At 46.2% G+C, this 16838-nt stretch overlaps 1 protein-coding gene across 2 annotated transcripts in view; it reads right to left on the bottom strand.

The window, feature by feature from the left end:
• Positions 1–16838, bottom strand: part of ERFL (ETS repressor factor like) — a 66219-nt gene that overhangs the window by 11710 nt on the left and 37671 nt on the right. Inside the window, exons 1-2 of one of the 2 annotated variants that reach the window (XM_078380333.1) lie at positions 9474–9563; positions 6702–6783 (exon numbers count right to left, since the gene is read on the bottom strand). In XM_078380333.1, coding sequence (XP_078236459.1) covers positions 6702–6765 — 64 coding nt within the window. In that variant the 5' untranslated portion in view covers positions 6766–6783; positions 9474–9563. Of the gene's footprint in view, positions 1–6701; positions 6784–9473; positions 9564–16838 lie in introns of those variants that run through there. The other variant, XM_020807904.3, reaches the window with a different exon arrangement.

Here is a 16838-nt window from a genome sequence, read left to right as displayed (position 1 = left end):
CAGAAAGCCAACTTGTTCACCTCCACCCCGACTAATTAATCATGGCTAAAAGCTGAGCTCTCTCAGAAGCTCAAGGGGGTGGACATTCAAGTAGAAGGTGCAGAGAGAGACCCTGTAGCCTCTTCAGCCAGGAAGAGGTCAAGCCGGCTGGCTCAGAACTGTGCCTCTATCTATGAATCTATCATTAACAAGCCTAATGAACTACTGACCGATGCCTTGATTTTCAGTTACACAGTATACCTTCAATGCCCCTCCAAGTAAATTGCATTCACTCTCCTGAAGGCCCCTTCAGACATGAATGCCATGGCTCTCAAAGCACAAGATGGGTCTCCCTCAAGAGGAATAAATCAAGTTATCCCCAACGCTTCTTCTGATTCATCCTAGTCTCTGCAAAAAGACTTCTTCCTTTTTATTTACGGAAAATTTGAGGTGTGTGTGGGGGATCATGTATCAGTGAGTCTTTCAGAAATGTATAAAACAGGTGCGCAATTTTGCAATATTTTGGACTACAATTCCCAGAATACCTGTGGTAGTTACCTGAGGGATTCTGGGAGCTATTGTCTACAAACACAACTCTGTGTGCATAATACAACGTTTGTGGGCTTTCTACCTCAGGGATATTAATTTATTTCTTACAATCTTTTTTTTCCTCTCTCCCTCCTGACACCTTTTATCTTCTGAAAACTCCACCCTGCAAGTCCCCGTAAGACAATTGCTGCTATATCTAGTCCGATTCTTTAAATTTATTTATTTACAGTATCTTCTTTTCCCAGTGTCCTAAATTTTGTGCTAGCTAGATAGATGTTCTGAGGAACTGCCACTTTTGTGCTCCTATTACAGTATGACATGAACCTAAACTGCATTTTTGTTCATAAAACATAACAGGCCATGGTGACAGAATCATAAAATGGTAGATTTCAAAGGAACCTGAAGCGTCATCAAGGCCAACATCTTTCCAAAGCAGGACAGTCACAGCTGAAAGAACCCTGATGAAGTGGCCATCTAATCTCTATTTAAAACCCTCCAAAAGCTGGCTGAATAGCTCAACAACATACATCAGAGCCAGAGGTTGGGAGTTTGATTCCCACTATGCCTCCTGGGAATATAGCCAGCCTGTGTAGCCTTGGGCAAGCTGTACAGTCCTTGTATGACCTCAAAAGAAGGGAAGGATAAATCACTTTTGAGTATTCTCTACCTGGAAACTCCCGAAAAGTGTCACCATAACTCAGAATTAACTTGATGCCACATGATAATTTCATTAAAGAATGATAGTTTAACACCTTCCAAGCCAGTCCATTCCAATGCCAAATAATTTTTACTTCCAAGGTCTTCCTCGTGTTTAGGCAAAACCTCCTTTCTCATAATGGTGTCAATCATAACAGCTTCTATTTGTGTGTGTGTGTGTGTGTGTGTGTGTGTTTAAAGTATATTGTGGCCCACCTCCAAGCATACACAACCTGAAAACTCATGGTGATCACAACTTTAGGGTGGATGTGGGCAGACACATTGTTTTCCAAGAAAATCCTAAGGTCCACTCATGGCTTAAGGAGACAAGAAGAAGTTACATAAGAGATATAAGAGACCTCACTCTGTATGCAAGCTTTGTCTAGGATTTAGCCTATCAAGAACTGGCACTTGCATAAAGAGGCATTTCTGTGTAAATGGATTCCTGCTTTCCCTCAAACTTTTTAAAATTCTAATCAGAGTAGTTTAAGAAGTGAAAAAAGGAATTATTGTTTTCATTGTTGTTAAGCAGTCCCAAGTTCATCTTTTCTTCAGTTACTTGAATGAAAGGGACTTTATGCATGCCCAGACACCTGTAATCGTGTAACTAATTAGGCTGTTCAGGAAACTATCCCAGTTAATGTGCGTCCTTATCAATCACCTTCTCTCACTTTAAGAATCCCTTTGTAAATTCTATCTTAACTGACCAGAAGAAGTGTCTGATCTCATATTGATTATAACAGCCTACATTTGCACAGTTCAGTTGCCACCTGTTTTAGAAGTTACATGCATTTTAAGATTGAGTTTAAATGCATTTAAGTGTTCTGAGTAGTGCGTATGTAAGGACAAACTATGTGTTTTAATAAAAATAAAAATTGCCGTCCAAGGGAGGCATGTTAATTAGATGAGCAAAAGATACATATTCACTTTTCAGCCAAATAAACCTGATTTACACCCTCTTTCCAGCATCCCATCCTTACAAACTAGCGAAGCAAACACAGGGTGTGTAAAAGCAGAAGCTGATGGGAGGCTAAGAAGGCTAAAGGTGCAGACAGAGTGTTAGACTGGCTCCCACCAGCAGGGCAACTGGACTTAAGAAATCGAAATAGATAATGTACAGTGGTGCCTCGCTAGACGATGATAATCCGTTCCACTGAATTCGCTGTTTAGCAAAATCATCATCTAGCAAAAAGCATTTCCCCATTGGAATGCATTGAAACCTGTTTAATGCATTCCAATGGGGAAGAGTCATTGTTGTCTAGTGAAGATCGGCCATAGGAAAGCCGCTTCGCAAACCGCCGATCAGCTGTTTAAATCGCTGTCTTGCGAAGCTTAGGTCCCGGAAACATCTGTTTTGCAAGCGCAGTGGGAGCTGTCAAAATTGTTGTCTAGCAAAAATCGGTTTGCGAAACAGGGAGCAAACATTGTCCAGCGAAATTCCCCCATAGGTATCACTGTTTTGCGAATCGCTATAGCGCTCACAAAAAGTCAATGTCTAGCGGAAAAAAACTGTCATACGGGGTAACTGTCTAGCAAGGCACCACTCGTATTTATATATACACAAAGCCACTTTGCATAGAACTGGTGTGCTACAGCAATTCATGTGTCAGAGTGAGGACATTTGGATTTAACCTTGAGGCTTATAGGCTGTTCGTGACCCCAAAAGTCATGTACTTCTCAAAGTTGTTGTTGAAATGGAAGTGAGGTGGAATAAACTGTACGTGTGGCTTTGAGTTCCCTGGAGAATGAGTGAGATACAAAAAGGTAGAACATTGCATCAGGCTGCACAGATTTTTTATTTTTTGCTTCGGCTTCAGGGCCCAGATGCTTCAGTGTATGGGGGGAAAAAAGTCAGCTGGAGTCAGCCGACGAATGAAACATGTAAGGCTTCTGTCCTCAGAGGCTCAGCATGGAAAACAGTGGCCTGAGGTTTTGTTTTTCAAGAAACGAAAGGAAGATCCTATGATTGTTCCTGTTGCCCTCCAGCCTTCAGCTTGGAGCTACAAACTCCAGAGCTGTCTACACCCCTGGGGGAGATTTTGCTTGGGGGTGTGGGATTATTAGTTGTGTGAAATGAGTGGCTATAATCAAAGCATTGGTTTGTTTATTATTGGTACCTGGGAGATAACAAGCTCAGAATGTGCAGGAATTATTCTGCAGCTCTACACTTGTACAGCTGAGTTTCTACTTACAGGATCTTCTCTCTCCTGGATCCCAAATCAATTTGTTTGCAAACTAAAATGCTCCATAGTGAATCTGGATGTTTCATTTTTACCAGACATTCGATGACGATTTAAGTAGTTAACAAACAACCAGAGGATGTTTGGCGTGAGCTATGCAGTTGACACAAGATTTGAGAAATGCATGGCAGTGTATACACAACTTTTTTTAAACCAAAGTACAGGATGTGATGTTTGTGTTTGATATAGCTTATCTGCAAGAAGCAGGAAGAGCCAGCAATGGGCAGTGGTTAGAGAAACCTAGGATTCAGGAGCCCTGGGTTCAAATCTCCACTCAGTCATGAAACTCAGTGAGTGACCCTGGGCCACGCACACTCTCCCTCAGACCTACTTCGCAGGGGTGTTGTGAAGATCAAAGAGGGAGCAGGAAAGCCCAGCACAACACTGGGAGCTCATTGAGAGGGCAGGGTGGGATAAATGTCTACACAAAATAACAGCTTTGCACTGTCTTCCCCTGTGCATCCCAATAAACATAAAATCATCATCCTCTTAGAAGTGTAGGGCTGGAAGGGACCCATGGGTCATTGAGTCCAGCCCCTGTCAAGGAGGCATGTTGGGGAATCGAACTCCCAACCACTAGGCTAAATGAACTTCTTTGGATCGCCCCAGTGGAGCAAATATTGCACACGTGTTCAATGGGATGTTAATTTCTACTCATGCTATTATTATGACTTCTCCCTGCCAGCCAAACACTTCTTTTTTAAGCTTTCATGCTTAGCATTTTAGGGAGAAGTTTGGTTTAGGTTATGGATTAGCAATTTGGTTCTTGTACTGCTCTGAAAAGCGCAGAGGGTCCTTTTCTGTTTATTTGCTCTTATTATTTGTAGCTGTACTCTTGGTTTAATTTGATTGTTTCTCATTAGGTAGATCTGTGCCAAAATAATACACTTTTAATTCATTGCTAGCTTAAAGGCCCATGACTTCAACAGGCCTCCTCTCACTATTATTATTATTATTATTATTATTATTATTATTATTATTATTATTATTATTATTATTATTATTATTATTATTATTATTATTATTATTATTATTATTATTATTATTATTATTAGTAGTAGTAGTAGTAGTAGTAGTAGTAGTAGTAGTAGTAGTAGTGTTGTTGTTGTTGGTGGTGGTGGTGGTGGTGGTGGTGTTGGCGTTGTTGTTGTTGGCGTTGGCGTTGGTGATGGCGTTGGCATTGGCGTTGGCGTTGTAACAACAACAACAACAACAACAACAACAACAACAACAACAACAACAACAACAACAACAACAACAAAGCCAATTCGGACTTAAGGTGGCCCTTTTCAGGGTTTTCTAGGTACAAGAATACAGTACTCAGAAGTGGTTGACCACTCCTTTCTTCTGGGGGCATCTTGGGACTGTACAGCTTGCCCAAGGCCACCCGGGCTGGCTCAACTCCTGGGAGGCCCAGTGGGGAATCAGACTCCCAACCACAGGTTCTGCGGCCAGATCCATAACTCACTGAGTTATCTAGACAGCCTTCTAAACGTTACTAAAGTCTATATTTTTCCATATGGAACTATAGTTAGTCACCACGGCTAAATTAAGTACCATAGCTTTAATGGGTCTCTTCTAATTACTGGTACTATATCTAAGCCTAGATTCAACCTGTAATTATTAACATTTGACTTAAAAGAAAAAGAGCATGCAATTATTAGTATTAGCTGGCATACTGAGATAATAGATCATTTTCAATATTTAAGTGTGTATTCTTAAAAAGAAATTTTGCATATTAATTTTGTCTACCTAGTTTTGCTGTGATGATGAAGAGTCCATAGTATAGTAATGGAACATAGAGGTATTATTATTTTTCTACTATAGTAGATTGTGTATATAAACCATGTGTCATCGAAGGATTTCCAAAAAGTGAAAAAGAGAAATCCTTTGACTCAAGCTCACCTGGGAAGACTTCCTCGTCCTCCCTCCATAAGACCTCCCCATGTAAGTGCCAGGTGAAGGGGAGGCTCAAAATCTCCCAATGATTTATGAGTTGCAATTTTCAAAACTGAAAATCTGCCTCTTAAAAATATCCAAAACAAACTCAGGAGGTGACATTAAACACTCTCAGGTGTGGCATGTCTCTAGGAAGGAGAAGAACACAGGAATAGGGTTGACCATCTGATACATTTGGAGGCCTGGCAGAAAATCTAAATGACAACTTTACTTTACTACAATGGAGTGCAACACAGAGAGGATTACCTCTGCATGAAAAATGGAAAGTGTGCGAAAGCCAAGGAAGAAGATGTGTTGTTTTCCATGAAGAATATAACAAATGAGCCTCTTGTCCTGGAATCTTTGAGTATGCTGGCATACTCAAAGTAGTAACACAGAGCAGATAGCCTCTGAGGGTGTGCAGAGTGCCTTCATAGCTGAATGCCATAGACACTCATTTGGGATTAGGAGGGAAAGACTTCCCGGACCTGATTTCTAGAGATTGCTGTTGTTGTTTTGCAACAGTCACACTAAAAATGCAGGTTTCCCTGCCCTTTGCAACATAGGCTTCCCCAAACACAGCAGGGCTGAAATGTGACAGTGTGTGTGAGAGAGACAGAGAGAGAAAGAGGAGCGAGAAGAGAGAGATTTGCTAGCTTTGCCGATCCCAGTGTCCTCCAGATCTGTTGAGCTGGGCAGTCTTGCTGGGCACCAGGTTGGGAGAGGATGATAAAGTGGGGGGGGGGGAGGGAAGGGGGAATCAGGTATGCAATTCCTAACTCTCTAGCAGAACTTTTGGAGAACAACCTCATCCTTAAACATCTAAATGGTACCAGGAAGACTTAGAGATCAATGGGGGGGCCCCCAGCAATGCCATTGAGAGAGAGAGAGAGAGAGAGAGAGAGAGAGAGAGAGAGAGAGAGAGAGAGAGAGAGAGAGAGAGAGAGAGAGAGAGAGAGAGAGAGAGAGAGAGAGAGAGAGATGTTCTGCAGCCAGATCCATAACTCACTGCCATGGATGTCTAAGTTCTAGAAACCATAGGCGGGACAGACCTGGCAGTTCTCCCTGTTCTTCCATGACACGTGTCAGGCGCCCGAGTGTCCAGGCAACTGCGCCTCCTTCTGCGCCCCCCCCTCCCCAACAGCAACATCCCCAAACCCACCAACCGTAAGCTACTTCAAGAGGAGGACGTCAGGGAGCCCCCTCGCCCATCCAAGGCCCTGGCAAGGTTGGTGAGGACAGCCTTCAAGGGCGGGCCGGCGGGTGGGTGGGTTTCCCCGACACACACAAGCCATTTACCTGGCGTCCAGAGAGCTGGCATCGGGGAGGTGAGCAACAAGTCCGAGACGCAGTTACAGTCCATGGTGCAGAGAAGTTACACCTGCAAAGGGAGAAGGGAGGGATGGGTGGTGAGACCGGACGGGGGGGGGCATGTTTGGAAGAGAAATGCAACGGGGAGAAACGGGGGGGAAGAGATAAGAGAGAGCGAATGAGTTCAACGGAATAAATGTGCTTGTATGTAATGGGGAAAAAGGAACAGGGAGAGAAGAGAGAAAGTTAAGACAAGTTCCTTCTCCCCCCCCCCCTCCTCCCCATAACGCGGTAACGTTGCTTTTTGGACAGCCGTTCTCAGATGCCCAAAGGATCTAGGATTCTGGAAACTGTAGTCCAAAAAAAGTAACGTTCCCATACACTTCTTCTCCTTTTTCTTTTTCTTTTCTTTTTTTTACAGAGCACCAAGAGGCCCCCTGACACGTCAAACTTTCTTGCCCTGTACGACGAGCGTTCATTCCAGGACTTAACCTCACCTGGACGGGAAGGGAAACGAAGAGGTCGCCAGTTCGACCTAAAATTCCGGTCTCCGTGCGTCACTAAAGTTCAAGCCCGTGGGGGGTGAGGGCGGGTGAGGGGGGGGGCTCAACAGCATTCGCACCCGGGACAGCGAGAGATCAGGGCACAACCGCCTCGGATTCCTAGCCCGTGGAACAGACTGCAGACTGGCAAATTTCTCTGCACAAAGTCTGAGATACTTGCTTTTGTTTTTCTTCATTGCCCTTTGCTGCAAATTTGCCTCCCCTTCCCTCTACAAGCTGAAACACTCAGAATCAGACCCAGCTGAGACCAGTCCTCGCTGTGTTTATCGGTACACATGTTATATTTGCAGATGTTCCCCCCAAGACGCTCGAAGGCGCACACCCCACATCGCGAAAGTACGTATGTATGTGGGGAATATCCGTTTTCCAACCCGTGAGTTAAACGGTGCACTTCTTAAAAGCTGAAACTGCCCTGTGGGAAGGGAGCCAGGGTAGGTATGTTGCGACTAAAGGGAAAGGATTTACTCCCGAGTAAATCTCAGCCGGCCTCTAGCCAGACAGAAGGAGCTTGCGGTTGGTGGACGGAGCGGAGAAAGGAACCTGACCCTCAGACAGGGGGCGCTCCTCTGCTTGGTCATCCGCATCCTACGGATCCCCGTGTCTGTTACGCGGCAGCGTGTCTGGATTAAGGAAACGCGCGGGTTTACGGTTGTGTGAACATAATCGCGGCGCGCCTAGAAGTGAGTGCGCGCCTACGGAAGGTATCACACTTTCTTGCACGCCTGCTCAGGCCAGTCTCCGTGTCTCCGTGTCTAAAGCAGAGAGAGATATAAAGAGATGGCCAGACCTCGCCTGTTCTTCGTCTGTATCGTTTATTTTCCTGACGCGAAGTCTTCGAGGAATTTCCCAACTTTTACTTTTACATCTGAAGCTTCACAACCTTCCTGGAAATCGACGGAATAATTCATTGATGTACTTAGCTGCCTCTCTCTGTAAAACACGTGTCTCCCTTGAGTCTCCTGTTCTAGCGGCGGGGGGGGGGGGGAGAGCCATGCAAAGGGGTAAGCGGAGGCGCAACAGTTAGACCGAAATCAGAACCGCCTTCCTTCCCTCCGAAGGCTGGTTTGACGGCTGGGGAGGGGCGCCTATTAAAACATTTCCCACTCCCAAGCATATTTCAGCCGTGGGCTGATTCTGTCTATCGCTCTTAGACAAGAGAAAAATAATAAGGTGCCGTCCGGGTCAATTCTGACTTCTGATGATGACCCTTTTCAGGGTATTCCAGGGAGAGAAGATTCAGGACTGCTTTGCCATTCCCGTCTTCTGGGAGCGGCTCTGAGACTCTGCAGCTGGCCCAAGGCTACCCAGGCGAGTCGGGCATCGAACTCACAATCTCTAGCTAAACCACTGAGCTACGGGCTAAAGGAGGAGAAGATGGGTCTGTGAACACAAAGGATAGGAAGCGCAGCGCAAAGCCCCACCCTTTCCGCTTTTCTGCGGACCACTGTCCTTTGACGGGGAGTCAGAATCCGTCCTTTCTCCTCCCCCCCCCGCCCGCCTACCTCCCCGCATACACACCTTCAACTTCTTGCGCCGAGTTTGGACTAGGGAGCTCTCCAAACAGGAGCCCCCCCCCTTTCTCCCGCTGCTTTCACCCAACGCTTACCTCTTCTGCACCGTCGAGCATGATACACCTCGCCAAGGGCCCAGGGCAATCCAGCTCCCCCCCCACCGCTGACACCCCCGTCCCCATACCACAATCCTATTCAATAAAATCTCTTTCCCAGCCCTTCTGGTTTTTTCCGCGCAAATATGACCACCGGTTGTTCTTATCCTAGAGTATCCAGTAAGGCAAGTATAAGGTCTCTGCCTCCCGGACCTCTTACATCAGCAAAAACAAGTGAAAATTAAAAATGACATTAAGAAGAAGGGTTTCCTGGAGCGTACCAACCTGCGTTTCAACATGGGGAAGGATGGAAAGACGTGTTAGCAACAACAGTAGCATGAAGAGCAAACCCATTGCAACCAGGGGGAAAGACTCTAGAAATCTTTTCTCTCCCCCCCCCAGTAAAAAACTCGCAGCTCATTCCTCCGCCCATTAAGTTGTATCAAACCATCCCTTGTCTGTCTTTTTTGGCTCTTCCAAGGCCTTTCCACGGATTTTCCTCTCTACCTCCCCCCCCTCCGCAGCCCCCACTGCCCTCTCCCCCACGGATTCACTTCTTGCGCCTCACAGTTGCGCGAAGTCAATCCTTACCTTTCCCGGCCGCGTTTCCATTGCGGGAATTAGGCTGGCGCTCAGAGCGGGGGGCAATTTCCTCCCTAGCTGGCAACCATCCTCAAGTGTGTCTCTCGTCTCTCTCTCTTCCTCTCCCCCCCCCCACGCCCTCTTTTCCTCCCGCTTCAGACAGCTTATTTTGCTGGTTGAAAGGCGCCTCCTTTCCCGCGCCCCGCTTCCCCCGCAGCCGCCCCCGCGGCCGGCCGGCCCGGCCTGTCAGATAATTACCGCGGCGGCGGCGGCGGGGCCCATCGGCGACTGCGCGCCGCGCTTGGCGAGTGACACCGTGGGCCGGCGAGCCGCATCATTTATGGATTCGCCTCCCGGACACGAAAGAGGGAGAGGGAACGGGCGCCTCTTGCTTCCCTCTCCTCCTCACTTTCTCTCCTTATCGCCGCCTTCGCCCGTCTCCAGCTCATTCCCTTGTCTTTCTTTCTTTCTTTCTTTCTTTCTTTCTTTCTTCTTTCTTTCTTTCTTTCTTTCTTTCTTTTCTTTCTTTCTTTCTTTCTTTCTTTCTTTCTTTCTTTCTTTCTTTCTTTCTCTAACGACTGGCTCTAAAAACACCCGAACTTCTCGCCTCTCTCCCTCCCTGAGCCTCTCCCATGCTCGTTTGCGCTCCCCTTTTGCTCCCCTCTCTTTTCAGGAGCCTTCCTTCCCTCCCTGCCCACGCCACGCTCTTTATTCCCGCTTTCTCCGTATCCGCTCTCCTTCCCCTCTCTGTCCCGACAGGGCTTGTTTTCCTGCCTCTCCGTCTCCGACCTCCTTCTATCCCTCTCTCTCCTTCTCCACCTTCACACTCTCTACCCTTCCTTGCTTCCTTTCTTTCCTGCGACCCCTGCATCCCTTCCCGCCCTCCCCAGCCGGATTCGTGGCCTGCTAGAAAGGATGGGAGGATGGAGAAGTGGCGGTGGGACCAGGTGTGTGTGTGTGTGGGGGGGAAGCCAGGCTGCAGCCGCGCTCCCGCGGAGTCCTGGCAGTAGTAGTAGGCGGCGGCGGCGGCAGCTTAAAGTGTAATGGAGCCGGACTTCACAGCTTGGCTGTGTTTTGTCTTCATTAACGGCGTGTGTTTGCTTGAAACTATTTCCCCTTCCCCCACCCCCCCACAACACGCACACAACTGCAGCTCCATCACAGGCATCAGGCGAGGGAGGGGGAGAGCGAGGGGGAGAGCGAGAGTCCAGCCAGAGTTAGGATGAAGGTTTACAGTTCCCCTCGTCTTCCGGTCCGGAAGAGAGAAGAAGAAAAGATTCACACATCACTCCCCCGTTCCCGAAAGAAAAGAAAATCCATTGTACACAGCTTTGTAGGCGCCCTGTGCGTTCAACCGGAGTCACCCTGCATGGCTTAACGGCAGGGGTAGGTCCTGATCCGGTGCAGACTCACGGATAATAAGAGTGCTCAACACAGTATCTCTTCCCCCCCCCCCACGCCCAGTGGAAGAATAACCTCCAGCGATTGCTTCAAGTCTTGACACTTCCCCAATACTCTGGCCTCGCTACTCTTTCGGTGTTTCAGTAAATGGGAACCGCATTTAGGAAGAGGAGGAGGTGAAGGGGCTGGAAGAATGTTGGGGGGTGGGGGGCTCGTGAACGAAAATGTAACATCCACTTCCCGCATCTAGAGTTGGCTGGATAGCTCAGTGGTTCAGGTAACTGGCCATGTAGCCAGAGGCTGGAGGATCTATTCCCCACTGTGCCCTCTACCAGTATAGCCAACCTAGGTAGCCTTGGGCAAGCTGCACAGTTTCAGGGATCCCCCAGAATAAGGGAATGGTAAAAACACTTTTTGAGTACTTTCTACCTAGAAAATCCTGATAAAAGGTCACTGTAAGTCAGAATTGACCTGACAGCTCCTCATCCTCATCCTCATTTATTATTATTATTATTATTATTATTATTATTATTATTATTATTATTATTATTATTATTATTATTATTATTATTATTATTATTATTATTATTATTATTATTGGATCTAATCCCACAGATACTTAAGTGAAAGAATCCTTGGAGTGGGGGAGAATTAAGAAAATCCAGAAATGTGGTGGTTCAAACTGTAAAAGTAAATGGAAGGCAGGATAGAATTAGCCTTTCAGTGCATTCCTTTAGAGCATCCTTTCCCAAACTGGTGTCCAGAAAAAAAATGGATCATGTCGTCTGTCAGGTCTAGAAGCCACCAGATTTAAGGACGGCTCCTCTGAAGAACCTAGACTGGGCCATAGAGAGTGCATGCCCTCCCCCCCCTCCTTCTGCAGCCAATTCAGAGGCGGGTGTCTTTATAGAGGGACATGCAATCGTACACAAACTGGCGGCACTCTTCATTCCGCCTGCACACCACACTTCTGTCTATTCCTGGGCAGTATATAAGTGTCTCTTTCATGACTAGACTTTAAGCAGATATAAGTTTCTGTAACGTGGGAAGCCTGGCTAAAAACTGTCGGGTGTGCGTGTGTGTGAGAGAGATGGCAATGGAAGAAACAAAAACACAGGTATTCAGAAAATGTTGAAGTGATGGGGAAGATAGAGGAAAAGATAACACGGGTAGAGAGGATAGGGGTTCATTACTCAGAAGCAGGGATATTTAGAGTATTTGGGTTGAGTCAGTTTAAGCGGAAAAGCTCAGCACTTTATCCAGATGTTTTAGGAATTGAAGCCCAAGAAATAGAAGCTGAGGAGAGCTGACAGCTGGGAACCTCGGTTTTGGTCTGCCCGCAACTTCTTTCAGCACCATGGACAGCTTCATCCACCAGCGTGAAGGTCTTCCCTTTCTTTTAATGCCCCCCCCACCCCACCCCTCAAAACGGGACACACAGGGACATTTCCACCTCTCAGCGCAAGTCCCCCCCCCCCTTTCTCACGTTGTCTTCCACAATATCCTCAAAACTCACTTACCTTAGGAAGTCACCAAAGCCGGCGTCCCCCCCCCTCCCGCACCAGTCCCCTCTCCCTTTCTCTCTCTCCTCTCCCCCCCTCCCTCCGCCTGCTCCCAGCCGCTCCTCCTCGGTTGCAGTAATTTTCCTTTTGATTTGGGAGGTAATGCATTTTTTACAAATCAAAGAGGAAGCTAGCAGATCCCCCTGCAGGCCCCCAGGAGCCGGGGCCCAGATGAGAGGCGCTGATCATTTCCTTGTTAGTTTTGATTTCGGTTACCGAGGCTTTCAACTTCTCTCCAACCTCCTGGAGAAAATGTTATAACAAGTAGCCGAGGGAATTTTCCCTTCTTTGCTTTCCACCCCCCTCCCTCTCTTCCTCCCTCCTCCCTCACACGCACTCACATCCCTTCCCCCCCTCCCGTTCGCTCTCCCCCTTTTCTCTCATCTCTGCATATTCCTACAGCTAGGCGGAAGGGTTTCTCAGTACACGGCAGCCCAACATCTGGAAAGAGAGCAGCCGAAGAAATCGGGCGCTTTTACTGCCTGCTTTCTTGCTCCACCCGACCTCTCTTCTTACACTTCGTTTTTTACCCAGATCTATACATCTTCCGCAGGAGACAGAATGAAGAACGTTTATTTAAGCCATTCTTTTTTTTTAATCCTCTAAAATCAAGACAACTGGTTATACCATACTTAACGTTTCAGGTGGTCTTTGTTTTGTTTTGACCGTCCTTTATTTTGTTTTTGAAAAATGTCTCTTCCCCCCCCCCCCCCGTACATATAGCACATAGTCTTCAGTCCAAGAGAATATCCAGCCCTAAAATTGCTTACTGGGAGACAAATCTTACCGACTTGTTTTCTCTTATTGCAGATACTTGTGCAAATAACCAAAACCGTCTCCATGCACGCTCACCTTATACCTAAGGGGAGTGCCACAGCTGGCCCCGACCTAGCTCTGACACGTGCTCGGCCCTCACCTGTAACTTCTGCACCGACCACTTAAACACGTGTGCACTCTGCATGTGCCTGCAAATTACCAACCCACCATATACTTTTTACTTAACACTTGTTTCACTCAATAAAGGGGGGGGGAGAGAATCTGCTTGTTAAATGCACGCACACGTGACAGAAACACCTCTCACCTCTCAACGGGCGTGTCTGGAGACCTGAAGTGTGGGTAAATTTTAATAAACCAAGGTCTCCCGCCGGTGGTAGAAATGAAATCTGACTCCAGTCCCCCCCAAATCTGACGCCCTGTGACATCAGAACTTAAGGGTGGCGGATCCATATAAAGGCAATTCGCAACCCATTGCATAGCACTGATGAAATCAACTAGATGGCCAGTTGATTAATCCCCCGAATAAAGCTTGCAGCTTATGCTCCTACACAGAAAAAGAGAGAGTCAGCCCGATACGCACTTACTGGGTGTAAACTACAGATATAACTCTTGCATCTCGCCTGCAAGAAGCGCCCAGTCCTGTCCCGCCTGCCACGCACAGGTGTGCACACAACCTTCTGCATGGACACGCATCTATGGGCTTTGGGATTGGAATGCTCATTGCATTTAGCTTCCCAGCGCAAAAATCCAGAGAGTTTTCCTGTGGTTTTAGGGAACTGAGAGGAGGGAGTGGTGCTTGTACGATTTATCTTTAAAAAAAAAAAACTTAAAGGGAATGTTTGCCAATCTATCCCCCCCTCCCCGCCTTTTGGGGAATCGATAGTGTAAATTATTCATTGTCATTAATTATCGATTTGGGTATCTAGCGGCGGCGTTTGGAGGATGAAAAGGTTTCTTCCTTCTTCCCTCATTGTTCCATAACCTCCGGCGAAAGAAGCCAGGGATGGAAGCCCCCCCCCCACACCCTCCCCGCCCCCCCCAATCCACTAGCCCTGTTCTAAGCAGCCCCTATACACATGTTAGGGCAAACTCCGCTCGATCGATGAGGGATCAATGCAGAGGCATGAAACTAATAGCCGCGAAGCCTCTTTGATCTGAAACCTCAGATCAAAAACTCAAATACCTGCTTCTAACAAGACAGAGAAGGGAGTCGAGGGAAGGGAAGGGAAAGAAGGCGGGGGGGGGGGGGTGAGAGAGAAAGAGGGCGGGAGGGAGGGAGCCGGGAAGCTTTAAATACCGGACAAATATTTAAACATTCAGGTTGTAAGTTTAACCACGGCGGATCCGCCGAGTTTTAGGGGGAAGAGAAGAAACGAGAAGCGGCTGGTTTCCTAAACGAGGGAATTGGCTTGGCGGAAGATGCTGGGGTCTAAGGAGGGGGATTGATGGCAGGTGTAAGAGGCAGACCTTCAGGTGTGCAAAGACCACCCTTGGGGAATCAGGGTAACTTTTGGGGGAGCCCCCCTTTTTCGAAGGAAGGAAGGAAGCTAGCTAAGAAAAAAAAAGCTGTACTTCAAGACAACCAGTAAGACAGACAAACAAGGGTAGGATTAACCACAAAACGCACCATTTATTATACACCCCACGTTTTTTTGCTGCTTGCCAGGAAAGAGAGCAAGCAATTTATTAAGTAAAGCAATTAATAATTATTTCTAGCACTCTAGTGGGGCTTCTATTAACAGCCTAATAGGGACTGAATAACTTCAGCCTCCTTAATATATAAAGCAAAGCTTTAATTGCTTGTAGGTCGCAAATTTCAAGATGATTATATTGTAAGGTTCTTGGGGTAGGCAGGACCTTTTCTTTAAACATCATGTACAGTGACGGTGCTATATATAAATAGTAAATAATAATATGTGTCTGTTATTTTTTTTCTGGAGCTTATCCTAAGGTACATCACAAGCAATGACCTACACACATTGCATACAATATATACCTCTATTAGTAATCTGTCATGAGACAGATTATAGGGCGCATCATCTGCCCACAATGTGTTTTTAGTCCCCCATTGATTTCAACCTGAGGGTCAAGCTCTTGTTTGTTACCTCCTATGTTAAAATCAGCAGGCATTTCAAAGAGGTTGAACTTGGTTGGCTATTCCCTAACCCTGTATCATGCTGTAGCTTTGCTTTAAACACAGAATGTAACAGTATGGGAAACAAGTTGTTTAGTTATCCTTACACAACCCTTTTTGCTTAGACTTCTAAACCAGTATGCTCTTGCTAGTCCCAAATAGAGAAATCTATGGGATGGCAAGTGAACACTAAAGTAATCCCATTCAGTCAACAGGTCTACTTTAACTGGAGGCTAGTGATAAAATATTGGCTTTCGAGTTCACTGATGTATTTATTCATTGAGTTTATAGTCTCACTTTGGTTTCCCCAATGGCAGGTTAAGATGGCCATAAATACAATAATATTTAAACAAGACTCTAACGTCATGACAAAAAAAACCCCTTCCCTGCATAACTGATTTTATGTTGTGTTTTGGTGCTCCTATTGCTCCAGAGTTGCTGAAGATCATGGGAGTTTTTGGTCCAATAATACAATCTTCTCAAGCTCTGTATTTACATAGTAGAAACGGCACAAGCAGAGGACCTCAAATCACGCCAAAGAGAAGCTTAACACTGAACTTCTTCTGTACAAGTTCTCCATTCCCCCCGGAACATCTAGACTCCTCTTTCCTTTGAAAGAAAATGTGGCTGCAGTTCCTAATTACTGCATCCTTACTAAGAATAAGACCCATCAGAAGTCCGTGGGGTTCTTTTATGAAGAATCGTGTATAGGTTCCAAAGACAAGTTTAAATATGTAACAGGAGAATGGATGTTCATATTTGTAACAAGCAACCATTGCATGCCATCAAGTCAATTCTGACTTAAGGCAACTCTTTTCAGAGTTTCTAGGCAGAGAAGACTCAGAAGTGGTTTCCCCTTCTTTCCTTTCTTCCTTTCTTCACAGTCCTCTTCCGGGACTGTGCATCTTGCCCAAGGCTACACAGGCTGACTGTATTCACAGGAGGCACAGTGGGGAATCAAGCTCTCAACCTCTGGCTTACCAGCCAGAAAACTAAACCACTCAGCTATCGATATTGATACTAGACATAATAATAGTCAGAGAAGCAATGAAACCAACTGTCCGCAGCAATAAAAATAACAAAACACTTATCTAGCAGTTTCCTCTACTTGTTCAAAATGCCTTTCTTCCTGTGAATTATATTAGTAAGGTTTCAACCCTGCAGAGCTGCACAGAGGATAAATTAAGTAGAGATGGGTAGGAAAAGATAGTTTTTGATAAGGTGACCAAATAGTAAATGTTGTGATCATTAAATAGAAGGAGAGAGAAACTTAGGGTAGGAATGAACTCTGCCCCTGCATTAGAAGAGAGTCTGAAGAAATCAGAGAAAATATAGGTAAGAATTGCTATGAAAAGTAGGCAGAGAGTTTGGAAGAGCTAGATGCTTAGATTGCAACCCTCACAATGTCCTAGCTGGTGTGGTCACTGGCTCCAGTGCTGGTATGTAACTTGGCTGGCTTTCTTAAGCCAGCTATATTATCGATGGCACCCCAACAGTAGG

This window comes from Pogona vitticeps, chromosome 9 (genome assembly GCF_051106095.1).
Source record: "Pogona vitticeps strain Pit_001003342236 chromosome 9, PviZW2.1, whole genome shotgun sequence".
NCBI lineage: Eukaryota > Metazoa > Chordata > Lepidosauria > Squamata > Agamidae > Pogona > Pogona vitticeps.
Note: the sequence above shows the minus strand (reverse complement) of the source record. Positions and strands in the feature narration are given on the sequence as shown.